Source organism: Cydia amplana, chromosome 19 (genome assembly GCF_948474715.1).
Source record: "Cydia amplana chromosome 19, ilCydAmpl1.1, whole genome shotgun sequence".
Taxonomy (NCBI): Eukaryota; Metazoa; Arthropoda; class Insecta; order Lepidoptera; family Tortricidae; genus Cydia; species Cydia amplana.
The window spans coordinates 9,945,721-9,972,652 of NC_086087.1; the positions used below are offsets into that span (position 1 = coordinate 9,945,721).

Here is a 26,932-nt window from a genome sequence, read left to right on the forward strand (position 1 = left end):
AAAATGTCCAAGAAAGTTTGTATGAAACATTCCTTTTTTGTTACCAAATGTGTAAGGAAATCTAGTCAATCGTTCAAACCGTTCCTTTCGTATTTGACACTTTCGCAATTGAAAATAACGTAAGCGCCACGTATGACGTTGTCGTATATAGCTGCAAAGAGAAATGTCATTAGCGCGATGTAGAACATTTCGTATTTTCTCTCCAACGATACAATTAAACATATAACTTATATATATTCGTATGATCGCCTTAAAAAATCCTTTCTTTTAATATCCCATTCAATAGATTTAGACAATTCATTTATCTTTGCGTTATACTTATATTTTGTAAAATCTTGTCCTACCAAATGAATAGTTTAAACCATATTTTGTGTACAGTTTTAGAATCGTCTTTCAAAATCCTTTATTTTAATACCCAACTCGATAGGTTTATTGGTTTTATTTTTGTTTCGGTTGCACAATTTGCAGTGCATAATCCGCCATATTGGTTTTGTGATGACGTCACATAGCCTATGTTACTCGGGATGATGTAAGGATTCCAATGATATCTCAAACACCTAAATCGGTTCAGGCACTTAGCTGTTACGGTGTAACAAAGAAACTTACATACCCACATACAAACATGAACCCTGAAAACAATACACTCTTTTTTTGGGGCAGTCGTGTAAAAAGTAGAAGAGTTGAAATAAATACTAACGCTAGAGCAAGCTAGAGGATACCTACGATACTTGTGGTACCTAGTTACAATGTAATATCAATATTTTATATAGTTTAGAACTATATACCTAAGAATATAACTAATTATACATATAAAGTGCTTACTTACAAATTAACCATAAACATATAAAAAATTGCTTGAGCATTTAAAGTATATTTTTACAGGTGATAACTAAATTAAAATATTTGCAATAACCACATTTACCTTTTTACACAAATGAAGAGTACAAAAAACTCGAAACATATACTTGGTCAACCAGATCTTGACAGTAGAAAAAAGCGGCAAATTTGAAAAATGTAGGCGCGAAGGGATATCGTCTCATAGAAAATTTGAATTTCGCGCCTTTTTTTACTGACAAGATTTGGTTGACCAGCTATATCACTCACATTTAGCTATTTCGGTGGGAAATCAAGCGTCGTATACGCGGGTCTCGTCCTGGGCACAGGCGGCCTGCGCAGGCGCGGGTGCGTCTTACCACCCTCCGCCGGCGCGGGGGCGCCCCCCTCCCCCTCCTCCGGCAAGTACGGCGCGCGGGGACTCAGCACCAACGCCTTATACGAAGAATGGGAATCCGCTATACTCCTGCCGTCCCCTTCATCTCTCCGAGACATCTCTGAGAAGGGAGACACCGATCTCTTTTCCATCGCGCTCGGCCCCGCCACCTCCTCTTTCGGCTTTAACTCATATGCGTTCTCTTCCTTCCTCTTCGGTTCGACCTCTTTCTTGAATTTGTTCTGACGTTCAATTATTTCAGCAGTAGTCAGATCCGATCCCTGGACGTCCGTTTCTAAAGGCAGCGCCGATAGCCACGGCCTTGAAGAGTTGTTGTTGCACCATCGCTCCTCGTTTTCGCTCGTGTCACCCAGAAGCCCAAGCTTTTCCAAGTTCTGCAGAAGTAGATTCTCACTGGAGCTGGCCGCTCTCATCTCCGTTTTTGAATCCTCGGCTAGCAGGAGCTCGGCCAGTGGAGGCGCGAGGCCCAGGCCAATATTCCTTTCGTGATATACCTCAGATATAGTAGGAGTCATTTCGCCACTCATATGTCGAACTTGAGCCATGGAGTCTCGACTACTCGTGCCCATTTTGGGTCGCGGCACTCGCTTAGAGGAAGAAGGTTGACTAATTTCCCTCACCTGTTCAGTCTTATCTTCTTCAGAAGTTCTCCTAGGCTGTGCTGCAGCTAAATCGTAGAAAGCATCAAGGTATCTCGCGTGGGAGTGATCAGGCCGTCTCCTGAGGACAGTGTCGTGGCCGGAGCTTTCCCAGTCGGAGTCGTCAGTTGAAGGCGGTCTTCTAGTGTAGAGGGTTCTGATTTTGGTTTGATGTGCGAGCGCAAGGGAGACGTCTCGCTGGGGCGCTGACGGGGCAGGCTGGGGCGCAGCCGGTGGTGATGGTGTGAATGCCGCATCACTCTCACCTCTGTATCGAGGTGGGGGAGGTGCGGGCGGCGGGGCAGTTCTGCCGTCTGGCTCGCCGCGTCCAACATCAGTGGAAGATGATGTGCCGCGTACATACATTGTGAAGGCCCCACCACAGGATCCGAGAGGCAATGGGGGTGGTGGCACTGATGATGCGCTTTCCTCTGCAAGGTAAAATTTATGTTAAAAATTAAAATCTTTAAAGAAGATAATTTTTGAAATTTCTGATAGTTTTTTGCATAGAAAACTTACGGCGATGTTGCCTTGGTGGAGGTTCTCCATCAGAGTGCGGTTCTAAGTCTCCATCGTCGATAGACGCTAATGATTCCACACTCGAGCTGGACTCCAGACTGAGACTTCTTGGTGCTTCTTGCGTATCTGTTGAAGTGAAAGTTATTTGTTGGGTTAGTTTTGTATTTGATACGACCGAAACAAATAATTGTTTACTGGTAAAGTCTCCAATTCTATGGTTTCCAATGGACTTACCAAATAGAGCAAGTAGCGCTTGCAGCACGAACTGTATATGTCTTCTATTTGCCGCCTTCCCAGTCCGCAGAGTCACCTCATCCTGCCCAACTTCTGCAAGATCGAAGCCCAAAGACGCCAGTAATTCGTGGCATCCGTTCACCCGCCACAGTCTGACGTTAACAGCCACTTCGATGGTGTCAGTCTCAGAGTTCTTGACCGAAAACTGGGAGATTACGGAACGTACTACGCCGATTATGTCGTCGGCGACGTCTCCGTTTGAAATCAATTTTGACAGTGCTTGTAATGTTGTCGGTGATAGCCCTGAAAATAACCGATATTAAATACTTCTATAAATACTACTAGTATTTTCTATTTCTAACTGTTCTTTTAACAAACCTAATAATGCCTGAAGACTAGCGGAGCACTGTGTAAGTCTTTCTTCCGGATCACTTTGAGGGAAGAACACGCTGGAAGGTATTCCGTTTGCTGCTGGCTCGAACCTAATGAAAGAAAAGATATTGCAGTTTGATATGTCAAAAGCAAACAACTACATGAATCCATCATGAATCCAATGAATAGGGAGTATTACTGCAATGTTTTGCCGCTAGAGTGCGGCACTAGTGACTTAAGTATACCATAGAGTAACTTATATATACGTACCTTAAACTCTTTTTTGAAGTTCAAGATACATCAAGGTTTGTTTACAAAGGGTCTACCGGGAAACGCGAAATCGAAACTCAGCAAAACTCTTTATCGCTCGAATATGCAAGAGTGATAGAGAGGTTAGATAACAAAATTTCTACTCTCGTTTGCGGTAGACCCTTAGATTGTGACTTATTGAGGAAGTGGCGCCCCCTACGCAGGTTTTCGCGTAATATTCCCTATTCAGTGGCAGGTTTGGATGTCAGCAATTGGAAGTCATGATGATTATTTAGATCTAAATGTTACTAAGGTTTGCCAAAGAGTAAGTAAATGTACCTGAACCCGACGCTCATCAACAGCTCTCTCCAACCAGCGGCAGTCCCGGCTTTGTTCTCTATACTCTTCTGTGTCGTGTACATCGCGTTCTTCTGGCCTCTCACTATTCTCTGTAGAGACTTCTCTACCAAGTGCAGGCAGACTCGTAAAGCGTCCCTGTGAAAAAAAACATAATTTACTTATACACAACTTTATTGTCAGGATAATAAAAGCGTGGTAGGTCATTTTGAACTCCTTGCCCGTTTAGCTAAAGTCTATTTTTTTATTCGGTAGACTAAAATGACATTTCATACTATGAAATGTCATTTCAGTCTACCGAATAAAAAAATAGACTTTAATTCTACTTTTGACTATTCTACGTATGGAACAGCAACTTGTTGGCGAATGATGGCCAGAAACTCCCTCATCTTATCATCAATGCCGCCTTGCTGCTGAGGCGACCTTGGCTCCAAGTAATACTGTCGAACTCACCGGCACTTGTCGGGCGAGGCTAGTAGCTCGCACAGCGCCTGCCCCATCAGCGCCACCTTGTTGCTAAGGCGGATGTTGGCCCCGAGCAGCACCTGCCCGGCCCAGTGCGCGGGGTGTGCGAATAGTTTTGTGTGGCGGACCGTTTGCATTTAGCTAATTCTACTGTTGACTATTCTACGTATGGAACAGCAACTTCTTGGCGAATGATGGCCAGAAACTCCCTCATCTTATCATCAATACCGCCTTGCTGCTGAGGCGACCTTGGCACCAAGTAATACTGTTGAACTCACCGGCACTTGTCGGGTGAGGCTAGTAGCTCGCACAGCGCCTGCCCCATCAGCGCCACCTTGTTGCTAAGGCGGATGTTGGCCCCGAGCAGCACCTGCCCGGCCCAGTGCGCGGGGTGTGCGAATAGTTTTGTGTGGCGGACCGTTTGCATTTAGCTAATTCTATTGTTGACTATTCTACGTATGGAACAGCAACTTCTTGGCGAATGATGGCCAGAAACTCCCTCATCTTATCATCAATGCCGCCTTGCTGCTGAGGCGGACCTTGGCTCCAAGTAATACTGTCGGACTCACCGGCACTTGTCAGGCGAGGCTAGTAGCTCGCACAGCGCCTGCCCCATCAGCGCCACCTTGTTGCTAAGGCGGATGTTGGCCCCGAGCAGCACCTGCCCGGCCCAGTGCGCGGGGTGTGCGAATAGTTTTGTGTGGCGGACCGTTTGCATTTAGCTAATTCTACTGTTGACTATTCTACGTATGGAACAGCAACTTCTTGGCGAATGATGGCCAGAAACTCCCTCATCTTATCATCAATACCGCCTTGCTGCTGAGGCGACCTTGGCACCAAGTAATACTGTTGAACTCACCGGCACTTGTCGGGTGAGGCTAGTAGCTCGCACAGCGCCTGCCCCATCAGCGCCACCTTGTTGCTAAGGCGGATGTTGGCCCCGAGCAGCACCTGCCCGGCCCAGTGCGCGGGATGTGCGAATAGTTTCGTGTGGCGGACCGTTTGCATTTAGCTAATTCTACTGTTGACTATTCTACGTATGGAACAGCAACGTCTTGGCGAATGATGGCCAGAAACTCCCTCATCTTATCATCAATGCCACCTTGCTGCTGAGGCGGACCTTGGCTCCAAGTAATACTGTCGGACTCACCGGCACTTGTCAGGCGAGGCTAGTAGCTCGCACAGCGCCTGCCCCATCAGCGCCACCTTGTTGCTAAGGCGGATGTTGGCCCCGAGCAGCACCTGCCCGGCCCAGTGCGCGGGGTGTGCGAATAGTTTTGTGTGGCGGACCGTTTGCATGGCGTCGCCGAGGGCTCTGGGAACAAGAAGCGTTAATTAGTAAAACGACCTCTCATCACATCGTGTCTTGGTGATACAATAGGCCTTAAATAGATAGTATTTTATGCAACCGTTGTTTAAGAGAGGTCAAAAAAGGCGAGTGGCGTGTATTTTTTGACTCAGTTAAACAACGTTGCATACAATACTTTTTCTACGACCAAGCACTTACTTTGAAATAAAATTGTAAATTTAACAAATATTTTTAATTCAAGAAGTAGCAAAAATGGAGGGTACGGGCGGGAAAAGAATGAATGAATGAATGAAATTAAACAAAAACATGTCTATGGTTCACTTATTTCTCAGAGATGACATTTAAAATAAGGTTGGCAACACTGTATTTCATTCAATATTTTTTAAGTGGTCATTACACGAAGTATCGTAAAATCGCCAAAAAGATACTGCGTGTATGCACAAATTCTTTTTTGGGGAATAGACTAAAGACTTGTCTTGACAACTATAAGGTAGGGTTTTAAAGGTGTGTGCACGACCCTTTAAATGACAAATAAAAGTACGGGAGTAGAAAATGTATTTAACTGCATCGAACATTGTTAACTGGTGCACACAAAACAGGTGCCTTGAAGCAAATTATGAAATAGTAGAGGGGAAGAACATACCTACTCCCTTTCTGAAAGAAACGCAACATTACCATAAGACATGAACATAGACTAGGAATCCTCTAGACGGAGTTTAGAGCAATTATTTCATGAAACCGATGCTGCCAAAAATACTGGGGTGCGGGGGACGAGGTGAGCGAGTCCCGTGCCGTGATTGGTCCGTTCAAAGACACAGACGTCACACAAAGACACTTTTGACTCGAAAATGGAGTAAAACTACCGTATATTTGTGGCAGAGGGGGTAGCGCTACTTGGTCAGTCTGGAGGATGTCTTGTATGTGGACTTACTTGGCAACCCTGCTTCCCTGCAGCAGCGCCGAATACAACGCGCGATACAGGATCTTAGTGGCGGTGTCCTGCGGAGCGGGCCACAGTGTGAGCAGGATAGCCTGCGCCCCGGCCGCTAGGAGTGAGCGGCATAGAGCTGACACACCCTCGCCTGCCAGTGCGACGTCCTCGTTCTCAGTGCCGAGGAGAGCTGCGCTGGATGGAGCGCAGGATATCACCACCTAATTAAAAAAATGTGTGTAGAATTTAAAAATGGAATTTACGTCAACTTTCAACTATATAGCCTCCCAAGGCCCAGCCATACAAACTAAACATCCAGCCACTGAAATTTGAACCTAAATTGTAGGAAATAAGAGTTGATTTTGCGTTGTTTGAAAATTGAACGAAACAAAGCAAAAGCGACTCTGTTCCAATTGAACATGGTTTAAATTACATCGAACTGAATAGGCAGGTACTATAGGTAGGACCTTGGGCTCTAGGAGGACAAAATGTGAACATATGTAATTATGTATACAATACCTTAGTTTTACAAGCAAAAATTACTAAAATAAAGCCGCATATCGCCCGATGCGGAAACAATTGTATTGTATTAAGGATGACTCACGCTAGACCGGGCCGTGTCCGGGCCGGAGCTTCCGGAATTCGTTTTCTATGGAAAGCATCACGTGATCACCGGGGCCCGGGAGTGATGAGATCTGACGGATCAGTAAATGAAGTTCTTACCAGTCTGGCTGTGATCTTCATGCTCATTATCTCTGAAGCTGTCAGCATGAACTCGGAGGCAGGTGGCAATTCCTCGTGACTCGGTGTCATTTCAGCATCTGTTAAATAAATCGTTACACATACATACAATTATGTTTTTTAATTACCGTTGAAATACGACGAACCACTCACATTCCCAGTATATTTCAAAAATATCTAGGCGTAGTCTACTTTTCATACATTTACTACGAACTATGTGATTTTCTTTACTTACTTTCTTCTTCGTTTTCAGTCGAAGTGTCAGCTGCTCCGCCGCTTGTGTTCAACAGACGTTTGGATTGAGAGTCAACCTAAGGAAATAATATATCGTAAATTATTAAACACTATCCCCCTTACTCATAGTGCAAGGCCTGAGTGGACGCTCGAGTTGGGCGTGCAGCGGGACGGGGCGTGCGGCGTGCATGATAAGATAAGATAAGATTTCTTCATGTTAAACAAATGCAAGCGTATAGGAGCGGCCTTAGTGCACGCTGCTCAAATCGCTGGGAGCTCGAGACGCCACGCTGCACGCCCCGCCAAACGCTCCGCTTCGAGCGTCCACTCAGGCCTTACACATAAACGTCTGCTAAGTTAATCAGCTGATGATTGTCGTTTGTCCCTCTCTATGGCATAAAGACAGATAGGGACAAACAACGATCATCAACTGATAGGTTAGCAACCGTTTATGAATAAAACCATATTATTATATCGGTATCTCATTAGTGTTAACTTCTACCATTTTCATGACTTCACATACCAGATCCTTCTTCACTGCCGAAACAAAAAAAAATCTGTAATATTTTGATTTTGTAACATTAAAAAAAAAACGCTTACCACTTCGCCTGGACTCAGGACAATAGCAGGCGTCGTCCAACAGATGTGAGTGGCGAAATGAACGCACTCGGCTTGGGGCAGTTGCGCCAATACAGCTTCTTTTGACGCCTGTTAAAATAAATAAATATCAAAAATAAAAAACCGGCCAAGTGCGAGTCGGACGCGCGCACGGAGGGTTCCGCACCATCAACAAAAAATAGAGCAAAACAAGCAAAAAAAACCGTCACCCATCCAAGTACTGACCCCGCCCGACGTTGCTTAACTTCGGTCAAAAATCACGTTTGTTGTATGGGAGCCCCACTTAAATCTTAATTTTATTCTGTTTTTAGTATTTGTTGTTATAGCGGCAACAGAAATACATCATCTGTGAAAATACGGTTCGTGAGATACAGACGTCCAACAAAAAAAAATCGATCCAACAATCTTCCAAAATCACCTTTTTATGAAATCCCATCTCACCCCAATTACGAGGGACTACGGGGTGAGGTGGGATTTCCTGTTTATCCTCAAAGTTATGAAATGGAACTACCCAAAATAAAATAAAAACTAAAATACAAACGTCCGGAACACTTATTATAAACGGTAATAAGATGTGAATGATCACAGGGAACGTGTTTTTGGCAGCACAGGAACACAAGCGCCAGTCAAAGTCAAATTATGAATTCCAGTTTAGGCCTCAAAGTAGAAGGGCTGGTAACGCGCAAAGGAGAATGGGTGAATTGTAGGGCAGCACATGAGCCGCCTGCTTATTGGCGTCAACTTTTTCCACGCCGTGTCAAACACAAAAGCTGTCACTCAGACGCCACATCATTGAAGTGTCAAAACCGAAGTTGAACTTTATGTATATGCACGTAGGTCGATGTTGCTCTGTGGTCTGTGACCGATTAATCGGTCTTTGGCGTTGAACCTACGGTGCGGATATATCGGTCATTGGCGTCCAAAAGGTTAAAGGCCAATTGTCCCGAAGCACTAACGCGCATGATTCTTATATATTTCAAATGAACTTGTTTCAAATGAAAATTGTCGACATACCTGCAATGATATTATATAACCATAGATATGTTATACTCATACTTGAGGAGCACAAAAAATACTTCCATATTTATTTCTGTGCCTACGAAAAAATCTGTTATTTTGGATTCATTTTCTCATTCCATCCATCTTTGTCACACTCGTTGTTAAACATAAGGTCGTCTCTTTCTCTTTCGGTGAGCTCGTTAGCACGTGCACATTTCTCGCTTGTTCAGCCGCGAATAAAGGCAACTTGTCCAATTTGTCACAAGGTAAGCGCTTCAATTTTGGAACGCCTATAACCTATCTTGAGTTATAAATCATTGCATACCTGATAGTCGGTGAGAGCTGAGACCCTCAGCATATCGGCGACCAATTCTGCCTCCTTCAGTTGTGCGTGCACGCCCGTCCAGCGGCCTCCGCCCACGCGCGGCCCGCCCACTACCAGGCACCGCATGCCAGCTTCTGCGTTAGAGGTTGACGCTGTTGCACCTGGGGATATAACAACGGTGAAGAAGCAATAGCTCGATAGAGTCTGTGCGGAAAGAGAAGAGTCGTGGAATGTATTGGGTCCCATACATTCCACGACTCTTCTCTTTCCGCATAGACTCTAATAATAATCTCAGGATTGCAACGCGTGGACAAAGTTAGAAAAAAAAAACAACGGGTTGCACTCCGGGAGTGCCGCCAGAAGTGAAAACTCGATGACTAGTGCAAAATGTCTGCAGCACTATGTATAATTGAGGTTAACGCCATATATCGTTATTTCGTCGCATTACTTGAAACCCCTAAGCACATCATTGTTAGTACTCGAGTTATATTAATACCAGTTAGAGGGAAACTCACTAGATGGTATTTAAATCAATAAAGAAAAACTCATTGTAACGGTTTTTCGATCAGGTCACGTGTCCGTCTTACGTCTTACGAGTTTAAAATGTTTTTCCCATCACAAAAAGTGCACAGCGCCGCTAAAGAAGTTTTCACTTTTAAAATTACTGTTTTGAACTTTTTATAGTCTGATAGTGTTCGTCGACCATCTTTGTGTCTCGTACCTCCTACATATATGTAAGCTCATCAAAGATTAAGCTCGTAAGGGTGAGGGTAAGGGCTGATTTAGACGGCGCGCGAACTCGCATGGGATTTTAGTTACAATGCGGACTGTTGGTTACGTCCAATTCAACCGATCGATCAAAACCCGCAATGTAATGAAACTCGCATAGTCTCAATGAGCCCTAAGCAATTGGTAATTACACTATAGTGGAGTCAAAACCAACGTGCCGGCCGGGCAATAAAACGAGCTGTCAGCAAGGATGCGGCTAAAGTCGATATTTCTTATCGATGAATCACGCTTGTTCTATGAAAAGTACTAGGCATGTGCATGGTAGTTATAAGTAAAATCGATTCCATTATCTATAAATAAATATATTTACCTCGTTAGGTTTTAGTGATATCTAAATGGTTAATTATAAATAGCAGTCATTAATATCATGGCATTTTGTTACTGTTGCAATATAATTAGTGTACCTATTAGGGTAATTACGAGTATTATAATGACCTAACAATGTGACAGTAGTTATAGATTATTATAGCGGTCATTATTAAGTCCTAAACGTTAATTAGTAATATGTTATCGTGCTATTTTCTCATTGGTTCTTAAAATCAATATAATTAGTGTCCACATATAAATATTGTAAAATGTCTCACGGATATCATAAGTGCTAACCAGTTGAGCAATGGAGACCATTATTATTATTTTTTGTATTTTTTTTCCTTATTTTCTCGTAATGCATGTTAATTATAAGATGTAATTATTTTTGAAAAGTTGTGTCCCGCCGAGTTTGTTGCCGGTCCCATAATGGGATACCCTCCTCTAATTGAGGGGGGATTTAAATCTTCTCGGGGCAAAGGTACGGTTGAAGCCGGTGTAGCTTTATTTGACGTTCATAAGCGCATTGTAATTATGCCTACTTGAATAAACTATCTTTTATCTTATCTTATCTTTTATTACCTCGTTCGTGTGGCCTCGCCCTGGGCCGGTGGTGTCGCAGCGGTCGCAGCGCGGGCGCCGCGAGCAGCGCGTACCGCTCGCACAGCGGCTCGTCGGCGCCGCGCAGCGCGCCCCACGGACACGCGTAAAGCGCGCCTTCCACCACCAGCACCAGCTCCCGTCTACCGCCGCAGCCGCGCCGACCGTGGGATGCTGGAAAAAAACCGGCCAAGTGCGAGTCGGACTCGCGCACGGAGGGCTCCGCGCCATCAACAAAAAATAGAGCAAAACAAGCAAAAAAACCGGCCAAGTGCGAGTCGGACTCGCGCACGGAGGGCTCCGCACCATCAACAAAAAATAGAGCAAAACAAGCAAAAAAACGGTCACCCATCCAAGTACTGACCCCGCCCGACGTTGCTTAACTTCGGTCAAAAATCACGTTCGTTGTATGGGAGCCCCACTTAAATCTTTATTTTATTGTTTTTAGTATTTGTTGTTGTAGCGGCAACAGAAATACGTCATCTGTGAAAATTTCAACTGTCTAGCTATCACGGTTCGTGAGATACAGCCTGGTGACAGACGGACGGACGGACGGACAGCGGAGTCTTAGTAATAGGGTCCCGTTTTTACCCTTTGGGTACGGAACCCTAAAAATAGTAGATTATTTACAAGTAAGGTAAACGTAGGTACTGGTGCTCGACGCGGTCCCAGTACATGCCATCTTGAAACTTAAGTCACTGTTAATAGAGGTGACAGCAGGGTGTCATCTATTGGTCATTAGCATGTCGAGCGCTAGTTTACCTTAGTGAAAGCCGGACATTTGAAAGTAATTATGCAAACGTATAGGAGCGGCCTTAGTGCACGCTGCTTAAATCACTTGCGATCCCGACGCCACGCTGCACGCCCCGCCGAACGCTCCGCTTCGAGCGTCCACTCAGACCTTATACCCGTCTTAAGAGATTAGTCATTTGTAATATTAAAATTCAGGTTTGACAAAGTAAAGCTGTCATGTATTAATTGTGAAGGAATGGCCCCACGTTTGGGCGCCAGTATGTTTTACGAATTAGTTAAGGCAGAATAAATGTTGAAACTGAAACATACCGTGGTTGTTATTGCAAGACGCCGGCAACAGATCCTCGAAGGGAGCCAGAAGCATCTGGTACAGGGTGCTCAGACAAGCTGGTCCTTGCCAAGATGGCTGCTTCTTGCGGGACCCGTGGACACTGGACCTAAATAAATATAAAATTATACTTGGTCAACCAGATCTTGACAGTAGAACAAGGCGGCAAATTTGAAAAATGTAGGCGCGAAGGGATATTGTCCCATAGAAAATTTGAATTTCGCGCCTTTTTCTACTGACAAGATTTGGTTGACCATCTATATAATTGTAAATATTTCTAGATTATATAAAGCTCGCAAATACTCAAGAACACCTAGGTCACTTTGAAAACTTGCAGAAACACTAGGAGGATCCTACGCTTCTGGATATAGTTAGGCTGCCTATCCTCTAGCTGGCAATATTTACACTTACAGTGGCTTATAACTATAACCTGCCATAACTAACTTCTAATAGAGATCTCACGTAAAAAGAAGTGAAACAAATGATGCATTAATACTAATACCAAAGAGAATAGAGTGTACAGAGAGTTACTATCATGGTAAATTATGTAGTAGTAAATTTACTGCCATCTTTCGACAGCAGATTAAAACTGTTAAAACGCCATTTCCCCCTTATTCTTTCACTGATATGTGTTAGTTTGTTAAATATTGAAATTAACGCCATCTACCCGATAGTAGTAGGCCAAAGGTTATAAGTAGAAGGGAAAGGAAGGAAAAAGGAAGGAGGAATTATACAAACCTAGTAGATCCTTGTAGACTAGCAACCGATCCTGCGACGGATCCGCCGACCGATCCCACACTGAAGAGCGAGCTCAGTGAATAATTCGACGAGTTCAGAAGATGATTGCGAGCCACCTGAAAAATATTAATAGTGTGTAGTATATGGGCGGGTAGTAGAATGTAAAATGAGATATTTATTAGTCTTTTAATAACTTTATTTTCTTTTCCTTTTGTAAGAATTTGATGTTTTCTGAAAGATGATTCCATGTACATATGTGACGTTCCACGGCAAAAGGTACCTTATGGCAGTTGGCACTTACGTCGCATAGCGCCGCAATAATAATAGCGCGCGGCGGCGGAGCGGCGTTAATAATAAATAGCGTAAGCGCCAACGGCCATAAGGTACCTTTATCCGTGGGACGTCACATATGTATATTTTTGTGTATTAAGTATTAAGTAATAAGTGTATTAAGTAATTGCATGAATTCTATAGTAATTTAAATTGTATTTTTTGTTCCTTATTTTCTCGTAATGCATGTTAATTATAAGATGTACTTTTTTTGAAAAGATGTGTCCCGCCGACGTTGTTGCCGGTCCCAGATTGGGATACCCTCCTCCAATTGAGGGGGGATTTAAATCTTCTCGGGGCAGAGGTGTAGGGTTGGAGCCGGTGTAGCTTTAGTTGGCGTTCAAAAGCGTATTGTAATTATGCCTACTTGAATAAACTATCTTTATCTTATCTTATCTTAACTGTATCAACAATAACAATAATAAATTTACCATTCTGGCGAGTCCTCCAGCGGGTAACTCCTCGGGCTCCCACTGGTCGTCGTTGTCGTTTCTACGCTCAGCGGATGTCTTCAGCCAAACCGACCATTCCGTTATGCACCGCTCAAGTTTGCCGAGACCGCCTAAGAATTAAAAAAATACGTGTTATAAGATAACGGAAACTGTTCATAGTTTAGCACTCTTATATCAATCAGCAATGAAATTGTGTTATTATCATTTTAGCCGAAAAAATGGCTAGGTACTACTGGAAAAATACAATATGTTGCAAAACTTGCAAACAACGATGCGAAGTCGATATCGGATGCAAATGATGCAATGTAGAAAAGAAAAGTGGATACATATATTAGGGCACCGAATGTACTCGTATGCTACGAGTATATTGATTTAAACTAACACGATTTTCACTCATACTTTTATATCTACCACGGGACGTAAGTCTTACGCGATTAAGTCCCGTGGTAGTTATAAAAGTACTCGTATGCTGCCTGAATTCAATTGTTACTTGTGATTTTTAACAGAGTGCGGATAGATCTTGTTGGGGAAAGGCAATGATTTTATTTCCTGTTATATTTTACTCGAAATAACTTACCAGTATTCATATGCAAATCATCAGGACTGATGTCAGGCAAACTGTTGTCGCTTTCTTCGGTTTCTTCAATCAGTGAAATTTGATGGAATCTTAGAATACCTAAAACCAAGAAAATGAGACATTTAAGATAATTCATTTGCAGGAACATTTTTAATAGAAGACTTAAAAATAATGAAGAGGTTTTCAAATTGTCTGTATTTATTAAGTAATTGAAATTATTCTTCTTTTGAACTTGAAAATCCTAAATCAATCGACATTCGCCAGAACAGATTAATATGTATATTGAATTAAGGACGAAAAAAGAAAGAGTTGTAAAAACCAATTTAACTAAGAATAATAAAATATCAGATTAACGCAAAGAGTAGATACTAAGTCTGTATAAGTGTTAATTATTACTACTAATAATACAAACTGATACGTAACAATAATATAATGTACACGACGGACACAAGTGTATCTTGTATACCTATGTGGGAAATAAATAAATATAAATATATAAAACACCAAATATTTCAAACATTTTAAGGACACTTCAAGATTTTCTGATGTAGCTAAAGTTACGGATTACAATGTTTGCTTTTTTAACCTTTTCAACGCTTTTCGTCCCGTGCTAAAATGTGGCTTATACGCCAAATGGTTGCAATATGAAGAGCGAAAATAAACCGTATCTGTCAGCAGGAAAATTGCTTTGACAGCGTCCGTCATAGCCTTTTTAGTGGCTGTTGGCGTCATGGGCACGACAGCACTCAACCACTTTAGTGGCTCTTGGCGTTGAAAAGGTTAAGTTGGTTTACATACTGTATAGATATCGTACCCTTATGTGGCTGAAGCAGCCATACGTAAAGTCGACCGGCGGCCAAACTGTAGTACAAGACGGGGGCTTTTTGCTTGTTTACCACCTCCAGGAGTTGGTCGATGTTGGACGGACACCACGGCTCCGGGCTTTTGATTGCCTCTTCTGCGAGGCTTCTGGAGAATAAAAGGAACGTATTTAAAAGTATAAGAAGAAATTAAAAACAACTGAGGTAAATAATACGGCAAGAATTGTAGTAACTCGATGTTAAACTTTATATATGACACCGTAAGATTGTGAACCCGTTAGTTTATAATCTAACGTAGGTTAGGTTAGGTTAGATTATAATCTCCCTACCGTCAGTTTATAATGTAACTAGCGAGATTATAATATGACGAGTGTTTACAATTTTACGGTGACATATACATAATGAATACCGTAAAATGGGGTGAGTAGGGTCGAAACTGAAATTCAAACCTCGATAACATTTTTTTACAAATGAAAACTGAATGGTGTATATAATAAGTGTTCTGGACGTTTGTATTTCAGTTTTTATTTTATTTTGGGTAGTTCCATTTCATAACTTTGACGATAAAGAGGAAAACCCACCTCACCCCGTAGTGCCTCGATTTTTTTTATTATGCGTATTACTATAGCTCCATTTTAAATTGGAATACATTATTTTTGTAGCAGTAGCCTTAAAATCCCTTCTCACCCCCCTCTCAAACCTTCTCTCCCCATTCATAACCCACCTCTCCCCGCGAAACCTATTCACCCCGTTTTACGGTAATATGACAGTTCAGTGCAGGTTTTTAATAATTTCACATATTAAAGCTGAAACATGAACTAAAACTAATACCTAGAAGAGTTGATACTTAGAACTGTATGGTATGTTTCAGACAAAGTGAGGATATTTTTACTTGGTACCTTTGTACAGCATGCAGATCCAAATTGGTAATGTTCAAGGAGCTCTGTTTCTCTCCGACAGTGTCCAACGCTCGGCAGCGGCCGCGTTCCGCTACGACCAGCGCCTCCGAGTGACGTCCCAATTCTAATAAATAAACACAAAATAAAAATCACTATTTCAAACAGATGTCATTTTATACGAAGAAAAAAGTGACCAGTGCCCTGTTTATCAAAAGCTTGTAACTTGGAATACAAGTGAAAGTCCCTTTTTGACAGCTTTTAGCTTGAAAGGGACTTCCACTTGTATTACAAGTTACAAGCTTTTGATAAACAGGGCACAGGGCATCTTGGACCCAAAGCTGGACAAAATATTTAAATAAAATAAAATAATTCCTAATTAAAATTAAAATCATCAGCACACGCCAGCGGAACAACGCTAGGGTTGACTAAGCGCAGAAATAATCTCATAAAAAGTAAAATAAAACCGGTCCAAGTAGACGTCATATTACGTAGTGAGTTCCAAAGTTGTCAATTATTTTACGTTAAAGGTGACAGTCCATTTCCAACCGCAGTTGCACTACTGTCAATTTTACTATAATAATAATAATAATAGTTTTTGTAAGTGTTTTTGTATTTTATTTTTATATCCATATTATAAAATAACCTAACTTAAGACCAAAAATAAATAAAGAGAATAATAATATGAGTCTCGACCAACATCTTGAGAGACTCTCGCTAGGTGGTTGGATCAAGGGTCAGATGCAGAAGGCGGTGATCTTGGACACGGCGCGGATAGTCCGCCGGTTCCTCTCTCTGCAGCCCTGACCACCGGCAGCTTGGGCCTTGCCCCGCTGCTGGCGGCACCCTAGGTTAGGTTTTTTATAATATGTTTATAAGTATTTTGTATTGTTTTTGTAAGTGTTTTTGTATTTTATTTTTATATCCATATTGTAAAAAACCAACCTAAGAAGAGAAATAAATAAAAGAATAATAATATTCTTTATTTCAGACCAGGTCCATAATTATACATTTAAATTAAATTTAAATTAAATTAAATGAGATTAAATTAGATTAAATTAAATTAAATTACATTAGATTAAATTAGACTATGGAAATTGACAGTAACAACGACGCGTTCAGTACCAGTAGTGCAGCTGCGGTCAGAAATTGAATGTCACCTTAACAAAAACTAAATAAAAGTGCGAGTAAACTTACCAACAAGCACCCGCTGCAAGGCGTGTTGCGTGGAAGTGTAGAGCGCCGTGATCTTCTTGGTCCTGTGCTTTTCGCTGCCCGACTCGAGGACCCTGAGGGCAGCGTGCAGCTGCTCTTTGGCTTCTTCTAGCTCGCCCGAGGCCCACAGTGCAAAGCCCAGTCTGTGGCGGACTCGAGCCTGAAAAATACGGTCGTTTTATACACGTTTTCCTAAAACGTGAACAGTAATGCACTTATTTAGAGGCCAAGTCTTACATGCAACTTTATGTCGAAGAAGAATTCATCTTAAGAAATAATCGTTAGATGAATTTTGCGTCAAATTGTTTAACCCAATAATAGTTGGGGAGACGACGATGCTAAATGTGTACTTACTCGAGCGTCGTACAGACCTATTGGAATCGAAATATTAGATGATAAGAAGAAAAAAAAGTTATATAGCTGGTCAACCAAATCTTGTCAGTAAAAAAAGGCGCGAAATTCAAATTTTCTATGGGACGATATCCCTTCGCGCCTACATTTTTTAAATTTGCCGCCTTTTTCTACTGTCAAAATCTGGTTGACCAAGTATATAGTTTTTTTTCCAGTGAGCCGGAAAGCCTCTAGAATTTTTGATGGAGGGTTAAAAAATCGTTAAGCAGTTTGTGGGTTTGGTCGTTTTTGTCCAAGTTAATAAAAAAAAAAAAAAAATGCTATATTTATATGCTTAATGCTATATTTTTTCTGTAACTTAATATAACACTTATTTGTAGGCATTTTCTTAATCTGACGAACACAAGTTTGACCCCTAATGTTTACATTGTAACCGTCAGATTAAGGAAATGCGTGCAAATAATTATCAGATTTAGTAATAGCACAATTATATATAGCGTTAATTTGGACTAATATGACCAAATCCACAATCTGCTTAACAATTTGTTGAACCCCCCACCAACCCCCACCAACCAAGGTAGACATACTTTTCAACATAGATGGCTAAAAGGGGTAAAGGTAGACTACACGGGGTAGCAAGATATCACTCATATCTTAATCTGACGCGCTCGAGTAAACACAAAAATCCCCTTGGGCTCCCCTACCATAACCCAATGTTAAAGAACACTAAACCCAACGTTGTTGTGTATTATCGTACCTCTTCATCAACATCAGCTAACCCTTCAGTAGCTGCTAGCGCTTGCCTCAAGTAAGAGACGGCGCTGCCGCACGCTCCCATGGCGAGGTGAGCTCGTCCCAGATCGGCAAGCGCTTGAGCTCGGCCCCGCGTGTCTCCTGTAAAACATAGAAACTGTCACGGTTTCTGACACAATTTATTGTAGCGGTTATGTTTAAGATGAGTAGAGAAGCGACGATTTAATTCTAATAGGGTCGTGATCGGCACTGACGTACCTACCAATCATTGGCACCAATTTTTGTATGTAGGTCTCAACAGCTGTATAAACTTAGGTTATAGGTGGATGTCGACATTAAGTAAAGTTTATCCTGGTAAATAGAAAAATATGATTTAGCTTGTTCTTACGGTACAGCAAAGCAGCACTCCGTCAAAAATACCATCTGAATAGAAATTAGATCTTAAAAGTATGGTAATATAGCGGATATTAACCTGCAGCAGTGGCATGCCGTAGTCTGGACTCATGCCAACGAGCGGCCTCCGCGTGAGCACCCATCGAAGCATGTGCCGCACCCAGTCCACCGCACGCGCGAGCCTGAAGACAAATAAATTAAAGACAAATCAGCACCATCTCTTAGACTAGAAGCTATATTTAGGAATCTCGATGGTATTACTGTACCACTGCAATGGATACCTACTACAGTGTCGGCCCGAGCCCTTGATCAGGGTAGAGCGAAATCGGGTTTTGGCGCCCTTCGTTGAAGTTTTCAAGCGTATTTTACACCCCCCCCCCCCCCCTCGCCACACTCGCGTCTTTTAAAACTTTTTTTTTCTCATTTACCATTTTGGCGCCCCCCTTGCCATCCGGCGCCTAGAGCGGCCGCTCCACTCGCTCTACCCTAGATCCGGCCCTGCCTACTTATATCTATTTGAGGACCTAGGTTTCCGACCGGGCGAGCGAAGCGAGCTAATCGACTTAGTCGCGTCTTACGCAAGAAGCGACATGCTTCTAACAACGTCTGTCGGTATCAATTGTTTCCCAAGTGTCTAGAGACTTTTCAGTTTGCCCACCTCTAATAGAAAGGTACTGTACCTGCAGATGCGTGAGTCCTAGTCTATGAGCCAGTTCCAGCTCGGCTCGGTGGTGGCGTACAGCCGCGGCGTGGTCGCCTAATGCGTGCTGTGCCACACCCAGCGAGTGGCACGCTTCGGCTTCCATTATTTGGTTGTTTAGCTCCCTGTAACGATAAAAATATCAATGTATCCTACACTGAAAATCAGCGTCGTAACACAACTCATGTGCTACGACACATGCTGAGTGTTATCCTTTTCTGGAACCCCTCGCAGCACTGTTACTTACCTACTAATTTACCTAGATTTAAGACTATTTTAGTGTTGTTGTGTATGTGTGTTTCGAATAAATTATCATTCATTCATTCATTCACTGTTTTCTGATACTCGACTTGTAAGGCCTTATGGCGTTATTCATAAACGGTTGCTATATTAATCAGTTGATGATCGTCGTTTGTCCCTATTGTCGTTATGTCATAGAGAGGGAGAAACGATGATTATCAGCTGATTAACTTAGGGGATTAGTCTTTGGTTGAAGCTGTTCAAATGCAATGAACATATTGAATGAGGTCAGAGGATTTTAGATGTAATTCTGCATAACTTACTTGGCAATGTTCTTCTGATGCTCCAAACACGAAACGGCCTGCTCGAGATTGTTGAGAGCGATGTGCAACGCGCCCAACTCGCCGTACGCCTGTGCCTTGGCCTCCGGCATGCCCAGCTCGTGGGACACCACCAGACGCTTTTCCAGACAAACTAGCGCTTGCTGGAGATTACCGACCGATCTGGAATGTTCATGAAAACGAGGATTAATAAATAGTCAGTTTTACAATTCCCAAAGACTATTCACTCGTTCTAGGATAGCCAGTTGCTGGAAGAAAAATTTAAGTGTAAAATAGGGAGGAAACCCAAAGCCCCCAAGTCGTAATAGTCGTTATTGAACGAGTACCTTTAAGTTAACGAGCAAGAATTATATTTTTTCGAATGTAGAATTTTTTGAAGTGAAAACTTCATTAGCGGCGCTGTGGACTTTTTGAGGTGGGGAAAAAATGTTAACTCGAGACAGCGTAAGACGATCACGTGACCGTAAGACGGACACGTGACCTGATCGAAAAACTGTTACATGTAATGTCATTGAGTTTTTTTTATTGATTTAAATGCCATCTAGTGAGTTTCGCTCTAACTGGTATTAATATAACTAAAGTACTAACAGTGATGTGCTTAGGGGTTTCAAGTAATTAACGCTAACGCTAGATGGCGTGAACCTCAATTATACATAGTGCATTTTACAATCGTCATTGAGTTTTCACTTCTGCCGGCACTCCCTGAGTCACAACCCGTTGTTTTTTTTTAAGTAAATATACCTGATATTGATTTTCCCGACAATGGGATTTTTCATCGTGATATATAGGAAGTCAAAATCCATTATTGCTTACTTGTGACTAAGCCCCAAGCCTCTATACGCGCGTTCCTGCTCCCGCGAGTTGTCCAACTTTAAGGCGGCAGTCAAGTGCTGCTCGTGATACTTGGCCGCCTCGTCCGGGTCGCCAAGTGCGTCGTAGCAGTCGCCAAGAGAGCCCAGCGCTCGGGCCTTGTCTAGTTGGCAGGTTGGGGTGTTCACTCGTTCTAGGATAGCCAGTTGCTGGAAGAAAAATTTAAGTGTAAAATAGGGAGGAAACCCAAAGCCCCCAAGTCAAATCCAACCCAAACAGTCAAATCGATTCATAAAAGCTGTCACGAAATTTGTTCTGCAACAGTCTTTTGACTAATTATTAAACAAGCGCGAAAAACAAAGTTTCATAATTTTTGATTCTTCAAACCATTGTTAAATAACTGAATGACAAATCACTGCTTACCTCGATCACGAGGACTGGAAAACCCAAAGTGAGGAATCATTGCTTTCCTCGACTATGACAATTAACAACCAAATAGTCTGCATTGAGAGTTGCTTCTAATTTTATTTACTTAAAGAATAATATCTGGGTGACCGAGCTTCGCTCGGAAAACATATAATAATTCGGAAATGCGCGTTTTCCCAGAGATGAGACCTAGCTAGATCGATTTTTCGCCCCCGAAAACCCCTATATACCAAATTTCATCGAAATCGTTAGAGCCGTTTCCGAGATCCCCGAAATATATATATATATATATATATATATAAATAAATAAACAAGAATTGCTCGTTTAAAGGTATTAGATTACCTGTTCCAAATATCCAATGGCATCCTCATAATGTCCCATGTTAAGCTTCGCAATACCCAAGTTCCCGTAAGCCTGGGCTTCCAGAGCACAGTCCTGTAGCTCTTGAGCCCTCTCGAGTTGTTCCCTGTAGCATCTAGCTGCGTGCGAGTAGTGCCCTAGGGCCATGTGGACAGCTCCTAAGTGGGAGTGGGCCCGGGCTTCGCCTGCTGAGTCACCCGCTTCTTGGCGGAGAGTTAGTTCCTGTAGTAAGTCGAAACATGATTAAGACCAATTAATTTAAATCACAGACGAGAATAAAAACAAACATCTTTTTCGGTTATATACAAAATGGTAGATTTCTAAAGTAAAAGCAAAAGGAAAACAAGAGCAGATTTAGAGGAAGGATGTTATCATGACGTACCAAAGCGAAATAAGAAAATTAATGAAATTGTAGGTAATGAAAAATCTTTGGGCTCTGTCGAAAATAGGCGGCCAACGGTCATACACAATGTATGGACTGACGTTTATCTGACATGGCTATTTTTACGTTACGCATACATTTGACGTTCCCCTCCCCCGCAAAAATCGGCAGACTGTTTTGTACAGAAAATTACAGACATGGCGTCTCCGTTTGATTATATCCTCCAAGGGCTACGCGCTACGTTGAATATAATTAAATTTTGTATAGGTACGGAAGTTAAGAAAAGTACTAAAGTAACATTTGATGTACTTGTGTATGATGTCCCAACGCCGCATCCAGCCTCCTTTGTAGCCTTCTAGCCAGCCCAAGAGCTCCGCAAGCCGCCGCCTCCAAAGACCGATCCCTTGCCTGTCTCGCGAACCCGAGCTGCCTCTGATACATCTTAACAGCCTCTTCAACATCCCCCATCTTAATCAACACATCCCCTATATTCCCTAATGCCCTGAACTTCCCCTGCAAATGCTGGGTCATATGTGCGATGGCAAGGAAGTACTTTTGGCATTCTAACGCGGTTTCTAGGTTGCCTAGGGCGAGATGGGCTAGGCCGAGGTTGCAGTACGCTCTGCCCATGTTCATTTTGTCTTGAAGATCTTTGGCTAGTGAGAGGTCTTGGTCGTAATATCTGCAAGAAAAAAATAAGTAAGTAGGTACATAAATAAATAGAGAGCAAAACGAAGCAGCAACGGCCATGCAGTAGTACTGAGGTGGGTATTTGAATTTATTTTGAGTAAAAATACCTACGTGGAAGGAACATGTCTAACTTTGCAATCAGAAGAATTCAAGTATAGGCATAGGTTCGGTCGGACCCATCGGAATTGAATAGAAAACGGTAATTTTTTGTGCCTGGAAAACCCCGTTAATTAGTATTTACCAGGGATGTTGCGGATGCAGATTTCTTGACATCCGCGGATGCGGATGCGGATGCGGATATTTAAAGGCTCACATCCGCGGATGCGGATGCGGATGTCAAGATTAGGTACTTAGAAAACGTCAAATACATATTACATCTTTAGTATTTTTTTATTAAAAAAACCGAAACGTTTAGTATTTGAGCAAGAATATAGGTGCGTTATATTTAATAAACAGTAACTTCGTCGACTTTTCTGGATCTAGAGTCTAGACGATTTCGTTATAGGTAATGACGAAATTACCTAGCACTTACGCCGCCGCTAAGACGTTCCTGTCCCGACTTGTTCGACATCCGCATCCGCATAAGCTCCGCATCGATTTTATGCGGATGCGGATGTTGAAAATAATGCGCAAGTTCCGCGGTTGCGGATGCGGATGCGGATGTTCGCAACATCCCTGGTATTTACCACTGGAGTTGAGTCGAGAGGTCGAGAGGACCTATTGTGTCCTGTAAACTCGAAATTTGTAAATCAATGATTTCTAAAAACTACTTACCTAACAGCCTCTCTATAATTTCCCAGACAGTAATGCGCGTAGCCAAGAAAATGGCAAGCCTTGGCCTCCGCGGTGACGTCCCCCAGTTCCTGGGACAGCATCAGATGCTGCTCGTAGTACGGGACGGCCTGGGCGAACTCCCCGCGAGAGGACAGGCAGTTGCCGAGGTTGAGGAGCGCGCACGCTTCGCCTGCCGCGTCTTTTAGTTCGCGAGCGATGCCTGTAATCACGGACAATCCAACCTCTAGACATAGCATAGTCGCGCTACCCCCTCTGCCACACATACGGTAGCGTTACTCCATCTTCGAGTCAATCCCGTGCCGTGATTGGTCCGTGTCTTTGAACGGACCAATCACGGCACGGGATTCGCTCACCTCGTCCCCCCGCACCCCCGTATTTTTGGCAGCATCGGTTTCATGAAAGAATTGGCCTAAGCTCAGTCTAGAGGTTGGATTGTCAGTGCCTGTAATTTATACGGTTTTGTAATCTGCAGAAGCAATTTCTTAAAAAAAAAATCAAATAGCCAGCGTTCTGAACGAACATTTGAATCGTCTTTATTTACCTTACCGTAACCGAACGCTGCTCATGCGTCATTCTTCGTCGTAACTGTTTCTGAATTTTCTGGATACCGTGGTGTAATATTTGTGCGATTTACAACAGAATATATGAAGGGTCCACGGAAAGAACATGTCTAGTCACACTAGTGACATTTTGAGTAATCGCGGTTTTAAAATTTGGAACAATGTCAAAACGTATGGTAATTCCGTGACCATTATTTAACTAAAAATAAAGTTGTGTTACATTTATTATACAGTGGTAGCAAAAGATATAACTAATAGTCCATTAAGAGCTCTTCATTTTGAGATAAAAATCTCATTTTCCGAAAAATGTGACTAGACATGTTCTTTCCGTGGACCCTTCATATGATACCTACATGATGGTTATCTTATTAGAATTGTCACATTAGAAAGTGAGAAATGTCCGAGGAATTACAGCCTTATCCCCACCTCCACATTCTGTGCACACCGCTTCCTCCGCTCAAAAATTATGTAGCTTATATTCTAACTACCCTTACCTAAATGCGCTCTGTAATGAAACAAGGCCATGTCATGCGCCCCGAGGGCCTGGTAAGCCACAGCCAAGTTCCCATGAGTCGACGCCTCGGAGCTCCTATCATGGACTTCCTTGGAGATCGTCAGCTCTTGCTTGTGGTACTTGATGGCTTGCTCGTAGAAGCCAGCTGCTGAGTAGGCGTTCCCGATGTTGCCGTAGGCACGGCCCATGCCTGCTTTATCCTGAGAAATCAAAAGATTGGGTCAATTTACGATTTAGGTACTTTTAGGCATACTATATTTACACAGTCGATGCATTTTCATATATGCATATACATACTATATCAGCACCAATAGTCATTATAGAAAATGACATATCAAACAAATGAACTTCTAAATATTCTCACCTGTAACTGCCTGGCTATTGACAAATGTGCCTGGTGTAATTTTAGTGCGGCGTCATGTTCACCCAATAGCTGGTACACAATGCCCAAGTTAGAACATGCTCGGCCTTCCCCAACCTGTGAAAAGTATTGCACAAGTAAGTAAAATACTTAGCAATAACAATGTAATTCCACAGAATTTTGTAATTACCGTTAACTGTTTGGGTAGCCGGCAAAGTAAAAACCCAGCAGCTATTTTAGGTAGGTATATTATGAAATTGATTCTGGAATGTGTGAATTTTAATAATTATACACGTATATGAAGGCGCCTATACCTTATCTCTAGCAGCAAGCGCAACATCTAGCTGCCTTTCATGCCATTTCTTGGCTTGAGCGTAATCTCCTCCACATCTGTAATGTAAATAAGTACTTAAATTATGGACCGACAGTTACTAAAGCGATAATTGCACGGTTGCATTGTTATTTCACTGATACTAAACACAAGTAAGCTCGTTTATAAGCATAATAATGGCTGTGGAATGAGCTTTCTTGCTGTGGTTTTCTCGAGGGACTGCAGTATGGGGTTCTTCAAAAAAGGAGTTTATAGGTTTGAAGACGTCCATTGATACCACCGACGTGGTGTTTAAATAAAACCTAGTAATAATGTAGATACCTGGCCGCATGTCCTAAACCAGCGTACGCTCTGGCCTCAATAGCTCTGTCTCCTAGGTGCTGAGCGATCCGCAACACGTTCTCATGGTAGGCGATGGCTTGAGCGAAGTTCCGTCTGTAGTGGTACGAGGATCCTAGGTTAGAGTATGCCCTTGCTTCTTCAACCTGTGTGGAAAAAGTTGCGATTACACTTCATATGCATGCCAACATGCAAGTAAGAATAAAGAAATACTACTTTTGTTACAAAACAAAAAAAATATTTAATATCTAAAGCTTTTTACACTCTCGAAGAATATATGAACGACGGATCGGAAAATATGTATTAGTTTTAAATGTAAATTTTTACATTTTTTTCCCCCTATGTTAAGTTATATTTTAAGATTTGTCACGCCCTAGCAGGGTCCATGCTGTACTGCTGTACTTTATAATGTTATTATTATAATATGTAAGCACCTTGTAATACCATGGTTGGCATTCAATAAATGAAATTAAATACAAATCTCTTCAAATACAGGGGTATGGAAAGAAATTATGCTCTAAGGTCCGACAAAGTCTACCAGGACTTTGCACTTGCCACTAAAGTGTATTTATTATCTCAACTTCAGGGCCGAGGCTGATATATGAATAATTCGATTAGCTTTTCTATCGAGCTAGCTGTACCTAGGCCACAGAGCAATGTCAATCATCTGAGTTCCAAGATTAGGTACATAAAGTTCACGCATAGCTCACCTCACCTTCTTCCCTAACACAGTAAGGGGTAGTTTATTTCCTATCTTACCTGATCGCCAAGTCGCCTAGCCAGCCTCAAATGCTGCGTATGGCAATCCACAGCAGAATCAAACTCCCCCATAGCCAGATACACGGCCCCAACATTCCCGATCTCCCTGGCCTCCTGCAGCCGGTCGCCCATCTGCTTCACCAGCTGTACGCATTGCTTGTGGCTGGCTAGAGCGTTGGGGTAGTCGCCGATGGCCGTATACACGTGGCCGAGAGACGTGAGGGCTGCCGCGGCGGCTTGGGTGTCCTGAAATAAAATACCAAAGCTTTGAGAATAGGAATTAGAAACGGAGCTGTATATTTATGAATACAATAATATTTGATGACTAGGTATATCTAATTGTGCATAATAAATACAATCTAAATACATATTTAATAAAGGATATTTCCCGAAAACTTGGGGTGTCTGGCGACCTACGAGCAGGGTCATATTTTGCCCAAAGGCTGAGTTTAACAATACAGCGGGGAAATGCGGCCAGTGTCCTGGGGACTATGCCCTAGGTGACATTAGGTTTCGTCTAAAGTGTATGTAATATCTGTGTAAATATTGTAAATATATATTAAATAGCTGTAGTATATATAAATACAATCTGTGTAAACTATGTATTTAATGTAGAGTGTTGTTGATTTGTCCTGTTTTAAGTAAAGAAGCAAGACGTTCACGTGAATTTTTATGTTCAATGTGTATGTTCAACTGTATTGTTTGCATGCTGTTTTGTGGACAGCTGAATAAGGAGGACAACAATAAACGTGAACATCTGTAACTGTACCCTATTCACGCAAATAAATGATTTATGATT

At 42.3% G+C, this 26,932-nt stretch overlaps 1 protein-coding gene across 1 annotated transcript in view; it reads right to left on the bottom strand.

The window, feature by feature from the left end:
• Positions 1-1,098: 1,098 nt before the first annotated feature.
• LOC134656977 (tetratricopeptide repeat protein 28) overlaps positions 1,099-26,932 on the bottom strand; it is a 129,400-nt gene continuing 103,566 nt past the window's right edge. Inside the window, exons 8-39 of the mRNA XM_063512541.1 lie at positions 26,134-26,379; positions 25,357-25,520; positions 25,019-25,094; positions 24,708-24,821; positions 24,324-24,543; positions 23,249-23,468; positions 22,094-22,466; positions 21,385-21,624; positions 20,619-20,824; positions 19,788-19,967; positions 19,205-19,349; positions 18,604-18,706; positions 18,136-18,272; positions 17,010-17,187; positions 15,816-15,939; positions 14,910-15,064; positions 14,096-14,194; positions 13,498-13,628; positions 12,737-12,852; positions 11,980-12,107; positions 10,900-11,091; positions 9,223-9,383; positions 7,881-7,988; positions 7,282-7,357; positions 7,029-7,126; positions 6,306-6,526; positions 5,216-5,380; positions 3,583-3,738; positions 3,001-3,104; positions 2,623-2,925; positions 2,389-2,514; positions 1,099-2,300 (exon numbers count right to left, since the gene is read on the bottom strand). Of these exons, the coding sequence (XP_063368611.1) occupies positions 1,111-2,300; positions 2,389-2,514; positions 2,623-2,925; positions 3,001-3,104; positions 3,583-3,738; positions 5,216-5,380; positions 6,306-6,526; positions 7,029-7,126; positions 7,282-7,357; positions 7,881-7,988; positions 9,223-9,383; positions 10,900-11,091; positions 11,980-12,107; positions 12,737-12,852; positions 13,498-13,628; positions 14,096-14,194; positions 14,910-15,064; positions 15,816-15,939; positions 17,010-17,187; positions 18,136-18,272; positions 18,604-18,706; positions 19,205-19,349; positions 19,788-19,967; positions 20,619-20,824; positions 21,385-21,624; positions 22,094-22,466; positions 23,249-23,468; positions 24,324-24,543; positions 24,708-24,821; positions 25,019-25,094; positions 25,357-25,520; positions 26,134-26,379 (6,255 nt within the window). The 3' untranslated portion in view covers positions 1,099-1,110. The remainder of the gene's footprint in view (positions 2,301-2,388; positions 2,515-2,622; positions 2,926-3,000; positions 3,105-3,582; positions 3,739-5,215; positions 5,381-6,305; positions 6,527-7,028; positions 7,127-7,281; positions 7,358-7,880; positions 7,989-9,222; positions 9,384-10,899; positions 11,092-11,979; positions 12,108-12,736; positions 12,853-13,497; positions 13,629-14,095; positions 14,195-14,909; positions 15,065-15,815; positions 15,940-17,009; positions 17,188-18,135; positions 18,273-18,603; positions 18,707-19,204; positions 19,350-19,787; positions 19,968-20,618; positions 20,825-21,384; positions 21,625-22,093; positions 22,467-23,248; positions 23,469-24,323; positions 24,544-24,707; positions 24,822-25,018; positions 25,095-25,356; positions 25,521-26,133; positions 26,380-26,932) is intronic.